Below are 15,938 nucleotides of genomic sequence, written 5' to 3'. Positions count from 1 at the left end.
GGACAGTGCATCACTATGTTTCGTGTTTTTCATTGTCCCTGTAACTACATGTCGTAGGTGTGTTTTTCCACTTTTACTTTTTCTGCTTTCTTGTGCACTATGTATTTTTATATATATTTTTCTACATTAAAGGCTACGTTTTATTGAATTAACTTGTCATTGGTTCTGAAACATTTTTGTATTTCCAGTTTTTGCCTGAAGCGGGAGGTTTCTTTTTCATGCACCTGACAATGCTTTTCTCCTGATCCATATGTTGTATTGCTCTGGGCTGTGAACTGTTGTTTTCTTTTTGGATACTGTCTATGCCTTCTGTTGGCAGTGCACGCTCTCAGAAACAAACACGGCAATAGTCAATAATATATAGAAAAAAGAGTCGGGGCACGCACCAAGGCAATCTTTTTCATAAAAGGATTTCTTTATTCCAATAGTTTAAAAACATCGGGAGAGAATGACATGTGTGGCTTGAAAAAGCGCTATAAGTGCGAAACGGCTGTTGCCAATTTTTCTTGCCCTGATGCTGTCATTCTTTCTCGAGGTTTTTAAGCTATTGGAATAAAGAAATCCTTTTATGAAAAAGATTGCTTACTACTCTTTTTTTTCTATATATTATTGACCACAGCATGAATATGTGTGAAAGCTTGTGGAAGTTCTTCATATGATCTCCGAGGGTTCCCGAGTCATTGTGACCCACGATTTGGTAAATAGTGCTTTAAATCATCTTGGTTATCAAAGAAGTAGAAGATAGTTACAAAAATAGTTGAATGCATATCCAATTGTATATGAAATAGCCCAAAAAACTGAGGAACAGCTCAACTTTATTTTGCCCTTTAGTTTTCCATAGGTGATGTATCTCTTGTTACTGTTTTGAAACATGGCAGTGATTCTGCTTTGATTCTCCTGCAACTAAAACTATCATAGTCTGAATGCCCTGAAGTCATGTTGTTTTTCTCCTCCTGCCCTTAGGAGCTACAACCTTCATTGCCCTGTATGACTATGAAGCTCGGACAGAAGATGACCTAAACTTTGTGAAAGGAGACAAATTCCATATCATAAACAACTCGTATGTAAACAACATTTCTAACTAATAACCATATTAACATAAGCTCAACATGCAGTTTGTACACGAAAATTATTGGAAATGTTGTCACTATAGCATTCAGAGCTAATCTTCCCTTCTGTGAAATCTACTCTTGTTTTGGCTCAAAAGCCCCCCAGCAAAATCTGCAACAAAAAAAGCAGTTTTTACGCAATGTGGGGCCTTAGCCTACAGGTATATGCTGTGTGTTTTCTGCAACAAAATCTGTACTAAGCTGAAGCCTCACATTGCGAAAACACATTGTTTTGGCGCTGTGGAAACACAGTGGCATAAAAACGCTGTGTATTACAGTACCTGTAAAGTAAATGGGATTCTGGCTAATCCCATCCACACATTGCAGAAAAACTTCAGCAGCAGAAAAGCTGCATTTTTTAAAACCAGACAACTGAATAAAGAAATCCACATATAATAAAATAGATCATAATTTATTATACAGTATACTCTACAGTCACCTATCAGGATGTCACACACCCTGAGGGTTGGTTCACACTAGCGCTTGTATTCCGTCCACATGGAGACCCCTCCCCCCCCCGCCGAACGGAATACCAATGCTAATGCAAGAGCTGTGCGTGCAGTTAAGCACACGGAGCCCATAGACTATAATGGGCTCCGTGTGCTTGCCGCGCTCTGCCAGCACAATTCATTTGTGCGGGCAGTGCGCGGCAAGCACACAGAGCCCATTATAGTCTATGGGCTCCATGTGCTTTGCAAGCACATCGCTTGCAATTGCAATTGCATTCCGTCCAGGGGGTCTCCATGCGGACTCCTTGCGGACGGAATACAAGCGCTAGTGTGAACCAACCCTGACACGCATAAAAACATGATGCATTTCCCTGCAGATTTTTTCTGCAGTGATATTTTTGCTATGTGGGGCCTTAGCTCTACAGTCTGCACCAAATATACATGCAAATTGTGCTTTGTATTTGTCAGATCTGTTTCAATTTTCAAACTTCATAGAAATAGGTGCAGTCTGCATAAAGAATTGAAATCCTGCAGATTTTAAGATCCATACAACAATACCATAATTTTTTTTTTGCTGAAAAAAATTTGTATTGTGTACATGCGATTAAGGAAATCTCCCTGATTTAAATCTATTAGGGTGCAGATTCTCTACAAGCAATTTGCGCATAATCATGACGTGTGCATCATCTTTAAATCTAAACATCCGTTAGGACTAGGCCCCATATAGCGTAAACATTGCGATTTTGCCATACCTGCAGAGTGAATGGGTTCTAGCTAATTCCATTCACACATTGCGGAAAAATATCCACAGCGGACATGCTGCGATTTGAAAAATCGTTACGTTTTTTGTAAAGTGCAGCACGTCAATTACATCTATGCAAACAATGGTGTTTTCCGTAAAGGTATAATTGAAGCAGGAAGTCTGCAGAGGAAAACTCTGATGACTTTCTGTGAAAAGCGTTTCTGCTGTGGTTTTTCTCAGAGCGTATTTTGGCTGCGTCCCGATAGTTGGGGCCTTAGCCTCAGATTAGGCTAAGTTGTGGTAACAGTCTTGCTTTAAGGTCAAGACAGCTGAACTGAGTGTGATCATCATGAAATCATTTAGATATCTAAGTTCCATCAGATTCAAAATATATTTCAAGATGAAGGTCATATTAAATGTAAAACAGGAGTTCTTCACTATTTATCAATTCACAGTTTTAACATTATAAAATTCTGTTTTAAAGGAGTTTTTTTTTAAAGGGGGTTGTCCAGGAATTGCAGGTTTCTACAATGTAGCTAGAGAAGGTGAAAAATTAAATAAAACCCATATTTTCTTGTCCCTAGTGCTCCAGTGTCTCCCACCGCTGTTTGGTCCCCAGAGCTTGTTCTCACCGTGTGTAATTGGCCTCCGCAGCCTAAGGAAAAGAAGCAGAACATCAGAGATGACATATGTGAGTGATGTCCTGGTACCTTTACTTAGGCCGCTGATTGGTCTCAATGGTCACATGGCCAGGACTTCTGCCGCAACAAGCCCTGGAGTGCTACTGGTCCGGCCAGCAGTGGGAGATAGCGGAGCACCAGAGAAAAGTGAGTATGGGATTTATTTTATTTTTTACCTTCTCCAGCCTCCTCGCAGAATACTGTAATTCATGGACAACCCTTTTAAGCTTGTTCTGTATCTTTTGTGTGTCACTTTGTGTCTCTGTAGAGAAGGTGACTGGTGGGAGGCTCGGTCACTGCGTTCTGGAAAAACAGGATACATTCCTAGCAACTATGTGGCCCCTACAGATTCAATCCAAGCAGAAGAGTAAGTACAGTAGTTTATATTGAAAAGAAATGTATCAATCCTCTGTAAGCACAGTTGGCACTACTTTAGCAGCAAAGTCAATAGGATAGAGGTATTGCTGGTATCTGTAGTTCTACTATGCTGTTTACAAAGACAGTACTTAGTATTTAAAGGGGCTGTCCCATCTCCAGGATCCTATCTATACTGGTAGCTTATGTCAATTGAAGACTTTTCTGCTTTAGAAATTCTGCTTTGTTCTCCTGCTATGTGACCTTATTCCTCCCATTGTTTACAAAGCGTTGCATAACCCTGGACCTATAGGACAAGTGACGTCACTTACTCACTGCTCTTGGCAGGACAATTGTTCAGCTAATTGCAGTTTGCTGATAAATCCTGGTCTGTTATGTAAACACACTGAGTCCATTCTGTACAAGAATCTGCATATTATCTGATCTGTATAAGTGTTGTGAGACTTCTCTGGCCATTTAGCAAGAGGGAGGAGGAGAGAGAAATACAGGAAGTGAGATGAAAAGACTGCAGCCAGACTGCAGAAACACTGAGATGGGAAAACCCCTTTAAGGCTGGAGCCCCACGGGACGTAAACACCGCGATTTGCCCGCAGCGGAGACACTGCGGGAAAAATCACGGCGTTGTACAGTGCAGGCAAAGTGGATGGAATTCATGCGAATCTCATCCCCACGGAAAAAATTGCAGCGCGGACACACTGCAATTTTCAAAGCCTACGAACTTTCTTTTGAAAGCGCTGTGAAAAGAACCGCTGTGCGTTCACGCCACGGTTCTTTCCGCAGCACTTTAGTGCTGCGATTATGGCCCGTGGGGCCTTAGCCTAAGTCAGTTTTGTATCAGCTACAATATTGTAGATGATAAATACATGGAACTTGCACTTTTGATGTTCACAGCAATCCTTTACATGCTTATTACATAGCAGACATACAAATTTTCAGTGGCCCACAACCTCGTCACTTTCTGTGCTCCATTTAGGCCTCTTGGGAAATAGTGTGTCTTACATTCCCAGCTATGTGTCGATAAGATTAGATAAGATAATATAATCCTTCATTAGTCCCACAGTGGGGAAATTTCAGTATGTTACAGAAGCATAGTAATACAGATACAGGATAATGCACAGTAATATATTACAGAAGTAGACACACATATGCTGAGAAGAGAAGATATACTAGGAGTCCACAGCAGCTTAGGAAGAGAAGAAAGAAAGAAAGAAAGAAAGAAAGAAAGAAAGAAAGAAAGAAAGAAAGAAAGAAAGAAAGAAAGAAAGAAAGAAAGAAGGAAGACTTCATAATCATATTTATTTAGTTTTCTGTGCGGGGTGATCTTGATCTGATGTAGATTATACAGCCTGGTCGCGGTTGGAAGGAAGGACCTGCGATAGCGCTCCTTCTCACACTTGGGGTGAAGCAGATGGTCACTTACAGTGCTGCCAAGTGCCATCAAAGTCCCATACATGAGGTGGGATTTGTTCTCCCGCATGGAGGTCACCACGGACAGTATCCTTCTGTCAGCCAACAGATGCATCTCTGGTGTAGCAGAGCTCAGCACACACTCAGCTCTGCTACATTTCTGGTGTAGAAGAGCTCAGTGCACACTCAGCTCTGCTACATCTCTGGTGTAGCAGAGCTCAGCGCATGGCCAACTCTGCTACATCTCGGTTGTAGCAGAGCTCAGCGCACGGCCAGCTCTGCTACATCTCAGGTGTAGCAGAGCTGTGTGCTCAACACTGCTAGATCTGAGATCGGACCACAATGGAGACTGCTGTGGACCTATATTAGACTCCGCCTCCTCCGGCAGAACCAGCGCTGATTGGCTGAATGCTGTACTCTGTATGGCATTCGGCCAATCAATGCTGGTCAATGCATTCCTATGGGAAAAAGTCAGCTCCCACATATTGCAAGCTGACAGGGATCCCGACGAGATAGCGCCCCAAAGAGCTGGGTAGGTGACATTCCCACCTAAATAAAGATAATCTCTAGCTAACCCTGCCTGTACATCTATCCCTGTCTCACAGTCACATAGTTCACAGTCTCATATGACCCGGATCTTAAATCCACTATTCGTATAAATTGGAGGTCACCTGATTTAGCCAGCCAATTACTTTTTCCGATTTTTTTTTAATGCCTCCGTTGTCGTAGTTCCTATCCCACTTCCCATGCACAGTTATTGGTGCAAAACAGCGCCAGGGAAGGTGGGAGGGGATACGAATTTTTAGTGCATTTGCCTTGTGGTATTTGATTGTAATCGAATACCTCGAACGGTCTGAAATTCGATCGAATATCAATTCGATCGAACGCCGTTCGCTCATCTCTAATCATTTTTATCATTTACAATCCAATATATCGCAATAAATTAGTATGCCTACCTATACTACTCATTCGCATGAACATTGCTTTAGTAACAAAGACCTTCATAGAATAAACTAGTAACTAGTTCCAAACTATTTCTATGGCACTTTAAGGCTATGGCTCCAAATAACATAACAGAAACACAGAGGAAAATGTGCTGCATGTTACAGTACCAGCAAAGTGCGTGAGATTTCATTTAATGTCAATCACATTGTAGAAAAACATGCTGTGGAAAAATTGTGTTGTCAAAAACCCAGCATTTAATTTTAGATCTGGAATCGCAAGTGTTTTCCATGTACATTTAACGGGGGAAGAAAAAGTGCAGAGGAAAGTGTATCAAAAACATAGCCTTTGCTATAATAAGTTTGTGATTTAAAAGCATATTCCCATCTAATAATGTTATGGCATATTGCTACTACTGGGGCACTGTGGATAGCCTGGTAAAAGATAAGCTTCCTATGCAAGCAAATCTGTGAATAAGGAGCAACACTTAACCAGCATTACTGACCAGTGGTGTAACAGAAGTTTGGTGGGCCCAGATCCAAACTTTTGTCCAGCACCCCCTACCTTCTTCCCACAGCAACTGTTTGAAGGTACTTGGTTCTTTACTGAGTGCGGTGACACCTTTACTATTTACATTGCACAGGATCTGTTTTATAATTACCATACAATTTTATTACAGCCTGCAAAAAATAGTGCACATCTGATATAAAATAGATGGCTTGTGATGTGAATAGTGTAGGGGCCCTACACAATATAATATGCTCAACAATGGCACCACACATAGTATAATATGCTCCACAGTGGCCACTACATAGTATAATATGCTCCAAAATGGCCCACACATAGTATAATATGCTTCACAATGGTCCCCACACAGTATTATATGCTCCACAGTGGCCCACACAATATAAAGACCTAACAAAAGTTCCCCTAGAGCTGCCTCAGGTGAACCCCACATTGCTATTGTTATATTTTGTGGTCTTTTCAGACCCCAGGGTATAATAAGCAGAGGCCTAGAGGAAGTGATTAAAAATAAATATTTGTACTCACCTTGCCTCCCCTCTCCTGAGCATCCTCGCTTAGTCTGACTCTCTTCAGCATCTTCTTCAGTTCTCCTCTGCCTGCTACTGAAGTTATGTGCCCCAGTCACATAGGCTTCATAGGTGAAATGACATCAAGCCTTTAGTTAGCCACTGTCTAAGACCGCCATGGATTAATCATAGCATATCGTAGAAATTATAATAAAAAGCCTATACACCATTAAAGGGGCTGGTGTTTTTGAATAACATAAAAAATCTAAAAAGTCATACCTCCCCACATGAGTACTGACAGGACAAGCCTTTAAGCTTTACAGTATGTCTACAAGTATAGTAGACTGAACTCTTTACATATCTTCATTTCCACAGGTGGTACTTTGGTAAACTTGGCAGAAAGGATGCAGAGAGGCATCTGCTGAGTGAAGGAAATATTCAAGGAAGTTTCTTGATCAGAGAAAGCGAAACAACAAAGGGTGAGAGATTAATACAAAAAGTTAAGAAGGTAGACTGTGCTTTGGGTAGACTTGGGCATAGTACAATACCTAAATGTGTTACCAAGAATCTATGATGTGTGAACAACCGGAAATAGACAACATTTTTCATTAATAACTAGAGATGAGCGAACAGTGTTCTATCGAACACATGTTCGATCGGATATCAGGGTGTTCGCCATGTTCGAATCGAATCGAACACCACGTGGTAAAGTGCGCCAAAATTCGATTCCCCTCCCACCTTCCCTGGCGCCTTTTTTGCACCAATAACAGCGCAGGGGAGGTGGGACAGGAACTACGACACTGGGGGCATTGAAAAAAATTGGAAAAAGTCATTGGCTGCCGAAATCAGGTGACCTCCATTTTAGACGAATAGTGGATTTCAAATCCGGGTCATATGAGAATGTGAACTTTGTGACTATGAGACAGGGATAGCTGTACAGGCAGGGATAGCTAGGGATAACCTTTATTTAGGGGGGAATGTTATTAAAAATAACTTTTTGGGGCTCTATCGGGTGTGTAATTGTGATTTTTGTGAGATAAACTTTTTCCCATAGGGATGCATTGGCCAGCGCTGATTGGCCGAATTCCGTACTCTGGCCAATCAGTGCTGGCCAATGCATTCTATTAGCTTGATGAAGCAGAGTGTGCACAAGGGTTCAAGCGCACCCTCGGCTCTGATGTAGCAGAGCCGAGGCTGCACAAGGGTTCAAGCGCACCCTCGGCTCTGATGTAGGAGAGCCGAGGGTGCACTTGAACCCTTGTGCACCCTCAGCTCTGCTACATCAGAGCCGAGGGTGCGCTTGAACCCTTGTGCACACTCTGCTTCATCAAGCTAATAGAATGCATTGGCCAGCGCTGATTGGCCAATGTATTCTATTAGCCTGATGAAGTAGAGCTGAATGTGTGTGCTAAGCACACACATTCAGCTCTACTTCATCGGGCTAATAGAATGCATTGGCCAGCGCTGATTGGCCAGAGTACGGAACTCGACCAATCAGCGCTGGCTCTGCTGGAGGAGGCGGAGTCTAAGATCGCTCCACACCAGTCTCCATTCAGGTCCGACCTTAGACTCCGCCTCCTCCGGCAGAGCCAGCGCTGATTGGCCGAAGGCTGGCCAATGCATTCCTATGCGAATGCAGAGACTTAGCAGTGCTGAGTCAGTTTTGCTCAACTACACATCTGATGCACACTCGGCACTGCTACATCAGATGTAGCAATCTGATGTAGCAGAGCCGAGGGTGCACTAGAACCCCTGTGCAAACTCAGTTCACGCTAATAGAATGCATTGGCCAGCGCTGATTGGCCAATGCATTCTATTAGCCCGATGAAGTAGAGCTGAATGTGTGTGCTAAGCACACACATTCAGCACTGCTTCATCACGCCAATACAATGCATTAGCCAGTGCTGATTGGCCAGAGTACGGAATTCGGCCAATCAGCGCTGGCTCTGCTGGAGGAGGCGGAGTCTAAGGTCGGACCTGAATGGAGACTGGTGTGGAGCGATCTTAGACTCCGCCTCCTCCAGCAGAGCCAGCGCTGATTGGTCGAGTTCCGTACTCTGGCCAATCAGCGCTGGCCAATGCATTCTATTAGCCCGATGAAGTAGAGCTGAATGTGTGTGCTTAGCACACACATTCAGCTCTACTTCATCAGGCTAATAGAATACATTGGCCAATCAGCGCTGGCCAATGCATTCTATTAGCTTGATGAAGCAGAGTGTGCACAAGGGTTCAAGCGCACCCTCGGCTCTGATGTAGCAGAGCCGAGGCTGCACAAGGGTTCAAGTGCACCCTCGGCTCTCCTACATCAGAGCCGAGGGTGCGCTTGAACCCTTGTGCAGCCTCGGCTCTGCTACATCAGAGCCGAGGGTGCGCTTGAACCCTTGTGCACACTCTGCTTCATCAAGCTAATAGAATGCATTGGCCAGCACTGATTGGCCAGAGTACGGAATTCGGCCAATCAGCGCTGGCCAATGCATTCTATTATCCCGATGAAGTAGAGCTGAATGTGTGTGCTAAGCACACACATTCAGCACTGCTTCATCACGCCAATACAATGCATTAGCCAGTGCTGATTGGCCAGAGTACAGAATTCGGCCAATCAGCGCTGGCTCTGCTGGAGGAGGCGGAGTCTAAGATCGCTCCACACCAGTCTCCATTCAGGTCCGACCTTAGACTCCGCCTCCTCCAGCAGAGCCAGCGCTGATTGGCCGAATTCCGTACTCTGGCCAATCAGCACTGGCTAATGCATTGTATTGGCTTGATGAAGCAGTGCTGAATGTGTGTGCTTAGCACACACATTCAGCTCTACTTCATCGGGCTAATAGAATGCATTGGCCAGCGCTGATTGGCCGAATTCCGTACTCTGGCCAATCAGCACTGGCTAATGCATTGTATTGGCTTGATGAAGCAGTGCTGAATGTGTGTGCTTAGCACACACATTCAGCTCTACTTCATCGGGCTAATAGAATGCATTGGCCAATCAGCGCTGGCCAATGCATTCTATTAGCGTGAACTGAGTTTGCACAGGGGTTCTAGTGCACCCTCGGCTCTGCTACATCAGATTGCTACATCTGATGTAGCAGTGCCGAGTGTGCATCAGATGTGTAGTTGAGCAAAACTGACTCAGCACTGCTAAGTCTGCATTCGCATAGGAATGCATTGGCCAGCCTTCGGCCAATCAGCGCTGGCTCTGCCGGAGGAGGCGGAGTCTAAGGTCGGACCTGAATGGAGACTGGTGTGGAGCGATCTTAGACTCCGCCTCCTCCAGCAGAGCCAGCGCTGATTGGCCGAATTCCGTACTCTGGCCAATCAGCACTGGCTAATGCATTGTATTGGCTTGATGAAGCAGTGCTGAATGTGTGTGCTTAGCACACACATTCAGCTCTACTTCATCGGGCTAATAGAATGCATTGGCCAGCGCTGATTGGCCGAATTCCGTACTCTGGCCAATCAGCACTGGCTAATGCATTGTATTGGCTTGATGAAGCAGTGCTGAATGTGTGTGCTTAGCACACACATTCAGCTCTACTTCATCGGGCTAATAGAATGCATTGGCCAATCAGCGCTGGCCAATGCATTCTATTAGCGTGAACTGAGTTTGCACAGGGGTTCTAGTGCACCCTCGGCTCTGCTACATCAGATTGCTACATCTGATGTAGCAGTGCCGAGTGTGCATCAGATGTGTAGTTGAGCAAAACTGACTCAGCACTGCTAAGTCTGCATTCGCATAGGAATGCATTGGCCAGCCTTCGGCCAATCAGCGCTGGCTCTGCCGGAGGAGGCGGAGTCTAAGGTCGGACCTGAATGGAGACTGGTGTGGAGCGATCTTAGACTCCGCCTCCTCCAGCAGAGCCAGCGCTGATTGGCCGAATTCCGTACTCTGGCCAATCAGCACTGGCTAATGCATTGTATTGGCTTGATGAAGCAGTGCTGAATGTGTGTGCTTAGCACACACATTCAGCTCTACTTCATCGGGCTAATAGAATGCATTGGCCAGCGCTGATTGGCCGAATTCCGTACTCTGGCCAATCAGCACTGGCTAATGCATTGTATTGGCTTGATGAAGCAGTGCTGAATGTGTGTGCTTAGCACACACATTCAGCTCTACTTCATCGGGCTAATAGAATGCATTGGCCAATCAGCGCTGGCCAATGCATTCTATTAGCGTGAACTGAGTTTGCACAGGGGTTCTAGTGCACCCTCGGCTCTGCTACATCAGATTGCTACATCTGATGTAGCAGTGCCGAGTGTGCATCAGATGTGTAGTTGAGCAAAACTGACTCAGCACTGCTAAGTCTGCATTCGCATAGGAATGCATTGGCCAGCCTTCGGCCAATCAGCGCTGGCTCTGCCGGAGGAGGCGGAGTCTAAGGTCGGACCTGAATGGAGACTGGTGTGGAGCGATCTTAGACTCCGCCTCCTCCAGCAGAGCCAGCGCTGATTGGCCGAATTCCGTACTCTGGCCAATCAGCACTGGCTAATGCATTGTATTGGCTTGATGAAGCAGTGCTGAATGTGTGTGCTTAGCACACACATTCAGCTCTACTTCATCGGGCTAATAGAATGCATTGGCCAGCGCTGATTGGCCGAATTCCGTACTCTGGCCAATCAGCACTGGCTAATGCATTGTATTGGCTTGATGAAGCAGTGCTGAATGTGTGTGCTTAGCACACACATTCAGCTCTACTTCATCGGGCTAATAGAATGCATTGGCCAATCAGCGCTGGCCAATGCATTCTATTAGCGTGAACTGAGTTTGCACAGGGGTTCTAGTGCACCCTCGGCTCTGCTACATCAGATTGCTACATCTGATGTAGCAGTGCCGAGTGTGCATCAGATGTGTAGTTGAGCAAAACTGACTCAGCACTGCTAAGTCTGCATTCGCATAGGAATGCATTGGCCAGCCTTCGGCCAATCAGCGCTGGCTCTGCCGGAGGAGGCGGAGTCTAAGGTCGGACCTGAATGGAGACTGGTGTGGAGCTATCTTAGACTCCGCCTCCTCCAGCAGAGCCAGCGCTGATTGGTCGAGTTCCGTACTCTGGCCAATCAGCACTGGCCAATGCATTTCTATGGGGAAAAGTTAGCTTGCGAAAATCGCAAACTGACAGGGATTTCCATGAAATAAAGTGACTTTTATGCCCCCAGACATGCTTCCCCTGCTGTCCCAGTGTCATTCCAGGGTGTTGGTATCATTTCCTGGGGTGTCATAGTGGACTTGGTGACCCTCCAGACACGAATTTGGGTTTCCCCCTTAACGAGTTTATGTTCCCCATAGACTATAATGGGGTTCGAAACCCATTCGAACACTCGAACAGTGAGCGGCTGTTCGAATCGAATTTCGAACCTCGAACATTTTAGTGTTCGCTCATCTCTATTAATAACCATCTTGTATATAAAACTACAGTATGTAAATTTACTATCCCTGAAATCATAGAATACAGGTGACATGTCATTTTGGCTGCAGAGTGAACACCATATCAACGAAGCCCGTAAGAAAATCGCACAAATATAGTTTTCTCCAATTGTACCTCATTCAGAATTACGTTTCCAGCTCCGCAGTAAATTGTACCAAACGGTAAATGGTACCATTATGAAGAACAATTTGTCATTAAACATTAAGCCCTAATGTGGCTATGTGAACAGAAAAATAAAAAGTTGTAGGGTTTGGAAGGCGGGAAGTCAAAAACGAAAATCGGAAAATGTCACAAAAAGGGAAGAGGTATATAAGGTGGTATTTACACTGAACTATCTCCCAACATTTCTGTGTAAATCACCCTTAAGCTATCAGTAGCCGTAAAGGGGTCGGCCACTTTCAGACCGATATTGAGAGACAAATGTTATTGCTGACATAGCTAAGTGATGGCTTATTCTTTATGGTATACAAGTTGTACTTTCATTTGCCACCATTTTGGGGTACATATAATGTTTTGATTAGCTTTTATTAATGTTTTTGAAAAAGTGTTAAAACCCCCCTAAAAAATTTCTACAATAATTTTTGCTTTTTGTTTTTACCGTGTTCATTCTGAATTACAAAATGAGATGGTAACTTTATACAGCGGATCATTATGATTATGGCCATATCCTATTTATGTATATTTTATTATGTTTTACCACTTTTACAAATAAAATAAAAACAAGCAATTTTTCTGGGGTCAAGGGGACTTGAACTTTGGATCTCTATTCCTCAGTGCAATGTACTGCAATACATGATGTTGTGGCACATTGCACATAGATTGCCTATGAGTTACAGGGTGTGGTAAGGTCTCCTGGCTGCCATGAGAAACCCTCAGTCCCCTAAATCTTATCATTGGGGATTCAGAGGGTAGCAGGGAGGGACGATCTTATCCCTGGGCCTCCTGGATGCCATGATCGCTATTGATCAGGCGTTAATCTTTCAGAAACGGGGTATCTTCTGACTTCGGCGGCTAGTCCCAGGCCTCAGCTGTGAAAGATATAGTCTGCCACTATTCTGTCAAAAAAATTAAAGAAGTCAGTGGCAACAGCATGACTGTACTGATGCCTTTTTCATACATACATTTTTCACAGGCACTTTAGCAGAATGGCCAGATGTGATGTGAACATTGTCTTTTTAACTTTGCATTAAAAGCAAGCTTTCTTTCATTTCTCTTGCCCCTTATATTCTGTTGCCTCTTCTGGTTTCTACATAGGTGCGTTTTCACTCTCTATTCGTGACTGGGATGATACAAAAGGAGATCACGTCAAGCATTATAAGATTCGCAAGATTGACAATGGAGGTTTCTACATCACAACACGGGTACAGTTTGACAGTGTGCAGGAGCTGGTACAACATTACACAGGTATGAACAGCCGCTATGTCTGCACATCTGGAAATATAAACATAGACTTCTTCAGCATTTGTGTCATGTCAATTTAAAGGTAAAGTTGTAGCTATGGCTGGTCCAGTATTAAGGCAAATAATATACTGTGGGGAAATTATCTCGGTAGAAGCAGTGGTGCGGACCCAAACAGTAAAGACAGAGCACAAATTGCAGCAAACTGGTTTATCTAGAAAAAAAAACAGCAAAATAAATAAACCTTGACTTCAAGCACAAAAATAAGCAAAATAAAATACAGCCTTAACTTCAATCAAAAACAAAATAAATATCTGCTAAGCACTTATCCTTGCTCTTGTTTTGTATTTATTGACCTCTGCTTTTTGGCTTTTGACTACTCTTTTGGATTAAGATTTGGTACTGTTTGTCTCTCTGGTTTGACCTTGGATTGCTGATTCCTCTTCTGTGTTGTGTTGTCTTGTCCTGTTCTGTGTAATATTTATCAAGAGAAGGGACTGTTGCTCAGTTGTCCTCTACCATCTAGGGTAGTTGTGACAAGTAGGTAGGGACAAGGGCTGGGTCGAGTTTAGGGCTCTCTGTCGCCCTTCCTTCCAGGTTTCAGTGGTAGTCATGGGGAAATAGCTCAATAGCCAATTCCCTAAGTAAGATTAATATACAATAAATATATCATAAACAGAACATAGTGATGGCTCAGTTTAAAAGACCTTACCACAGTGGCGGAAAGAGTCAACTACAAACAAATTCCTTAATTTACATTACTTCAAGGAGAAAATAAAAATCCCGTTCCTCAGGCCACAGCTAGACTGGTGGTGGCAAAGGCATTCCTCACTTATTCCACTTCAAATAATGATACAAACACCCACAGGATCTTAAATATACCTTTTTCAATTCACTTGTAGGTGTTAAGATCCTGTGCATGGAGCATTGTATCATTATGATATATTTATTGTATATTAATCTTAGTCAGATCCCCTGATGAATGGTGTAGACCCACCAAGAAACGCATAGGGCTTGTTAGAGTTGCTGTGTAAGAGCAGAGTTTGGTAATGCCCTTTGTAAGCTGATGGCTGGTCAGGTAATGGAGGGGGTGTACATCTCACCCAGACTACTAAGGTGGGTGAGATAAGAAAACTCTAGAAGGAATGTTTGTTCTCATCAGACAACTTTCATGTGCTGAGCATTTTGGTAAATGTTCAGTATTGGGCTGGATTTTTAGGAATGGCAGATAGGTTGGTAGTGGGACCTGTCATTCCACCCCCCTCCAGCCCACACTTTGGGGATGTTCTGGCAGCAACTCAACTGCAGAGAGTCTGCTCAATAAGGGAGCTTAAGAAGCCAGCTCCAGCAGCAACACTTTGGGCATAGTTTGGCTGGAGAGCCAAAGAAAGAGGTCATATTTTTGGAGCTGTGTCCTGGGTGATTCTACTGGCTTTTTGATTTCTGTTATTCTAGGTGAGGTAACCTATTCTATGTTTAGTTAGAGCCTAGCCGGGCAGGTATTTATTTTTGTATTGTTTCCCTTTGTTGCTGCACTATATTTTTGAGTGAAAATAAACTCCACCTTTGTTGTGGACTAAAGAAACTGGACTTGTGTGTCTATGCCACCTAGCAACCCCAGACCCTGACACCTTGTAAAGGCTGGAGTCACTTGGGGTGATAGGGGGAAACCATTTGAGGGTCAGAATAGAGATGGTGTGCTACATCTGATCCTATATATCATGGTCGGTACATCCCTACTCAGCTGATGTGGTGAGATCTACCCTGTTTATATCTACAGTTATTGTGATGTGACTCTGGCAATGGAATGTTTAGATCGGAGGATGGCTGCCGCCGTTCCCTGCTAAGTGACCTGTAACTGGCAATGCTTTATTTGGGTAGTGGTTTTGGTTGCCTTACATTTTATTTTAGTATTAATAAATGTTAATTTTTAATATTTTTTCATCAGTGCTCTATGTATATTTGTATAAGTTGATGATTTAATATCGTTCTCTCTGTACAGCTATTGTCTTTGGCTCAGTTTTTTTTTTTTTTTTATTTAAGGCAAATAATACAATCTAATGCTTATATATAGTATATTATGTGTAATTGTGTTTGTGTGTATTGTACTTTCAATGACACTGAATCTGTCATGTATGTCTTGTGTTATTTTAAGATATTGAGAAGTTTATTTTCAATGCAGTATTAATTGACCAAACTTGTGGCATTTGGGGTTCTGTTAACCGTGTTTCTAGCCCAGAATATCCCAATTATCAGTTACTTATGGACAATCTATAAAGTAGTGTTACAATTCCAAATTTCCAATTACTGTCAACATACAGTCCTATGAAAAAGTTTGGGCACCCCTATTAATCAATCATTTTTAGTTCTAAATATTTTGGTGTTTGCAAC

The 15,938-nt window shown here is 43.5% G+C and overlaps 1 protein-coding gene across 1 annotated transcript in view; it reads left to right on the top strand.

The window, feature by feature from the left end:
* Nucleotides 1–15,938, top strand: part of FGR (FGR proto-oncogene, Src family tyrosine kinase) — a 75,670-nt gene that overhangs the window by 34,801 nt on the left and 24,931 nt on the right. Inside the window, exons 4-7 of the mRNA XM_075262722.1 lie at nt 964–1,060; nt 3,249–3,347; nt 7,111–7,214; nt 13,404–13,553. Coding sequence (XP_075118823.1) covers nt 964–1,060; nt 3,249–3,347; nt 7,111–7,214; nt 13,404–13,553 — 450 coding nt within the window. The remainder of the gene's footprint in view (nt 1–963; nt 1,061–3,248; nt 3,348–7,110; nt 7,215–13,403; nt 13,554–15,938) is intronic.

The sequence above is a fragment of the Leptodactylus fuscus genome, chromosome 2, assembly GCF_031893055.1.
Source record: "Leptodactylus fuscus isolate aLepFus1 chromosome 2, aLepFus1.hap2, whole genome shotgun sequence".
In the NCBI taxonomy this organism is placed as follows: domain Eukaryota; kingdom Metazoa; phylum Chordata; class Amphibia; order Anura; family Leptodactylidae; genus Leptodactylus; species Leptodactylus fuscus.
Note: the sequence above shows the minus strand (reverse complement) of the source record. Positions and strands in the feature narration are given on the sequence as shown.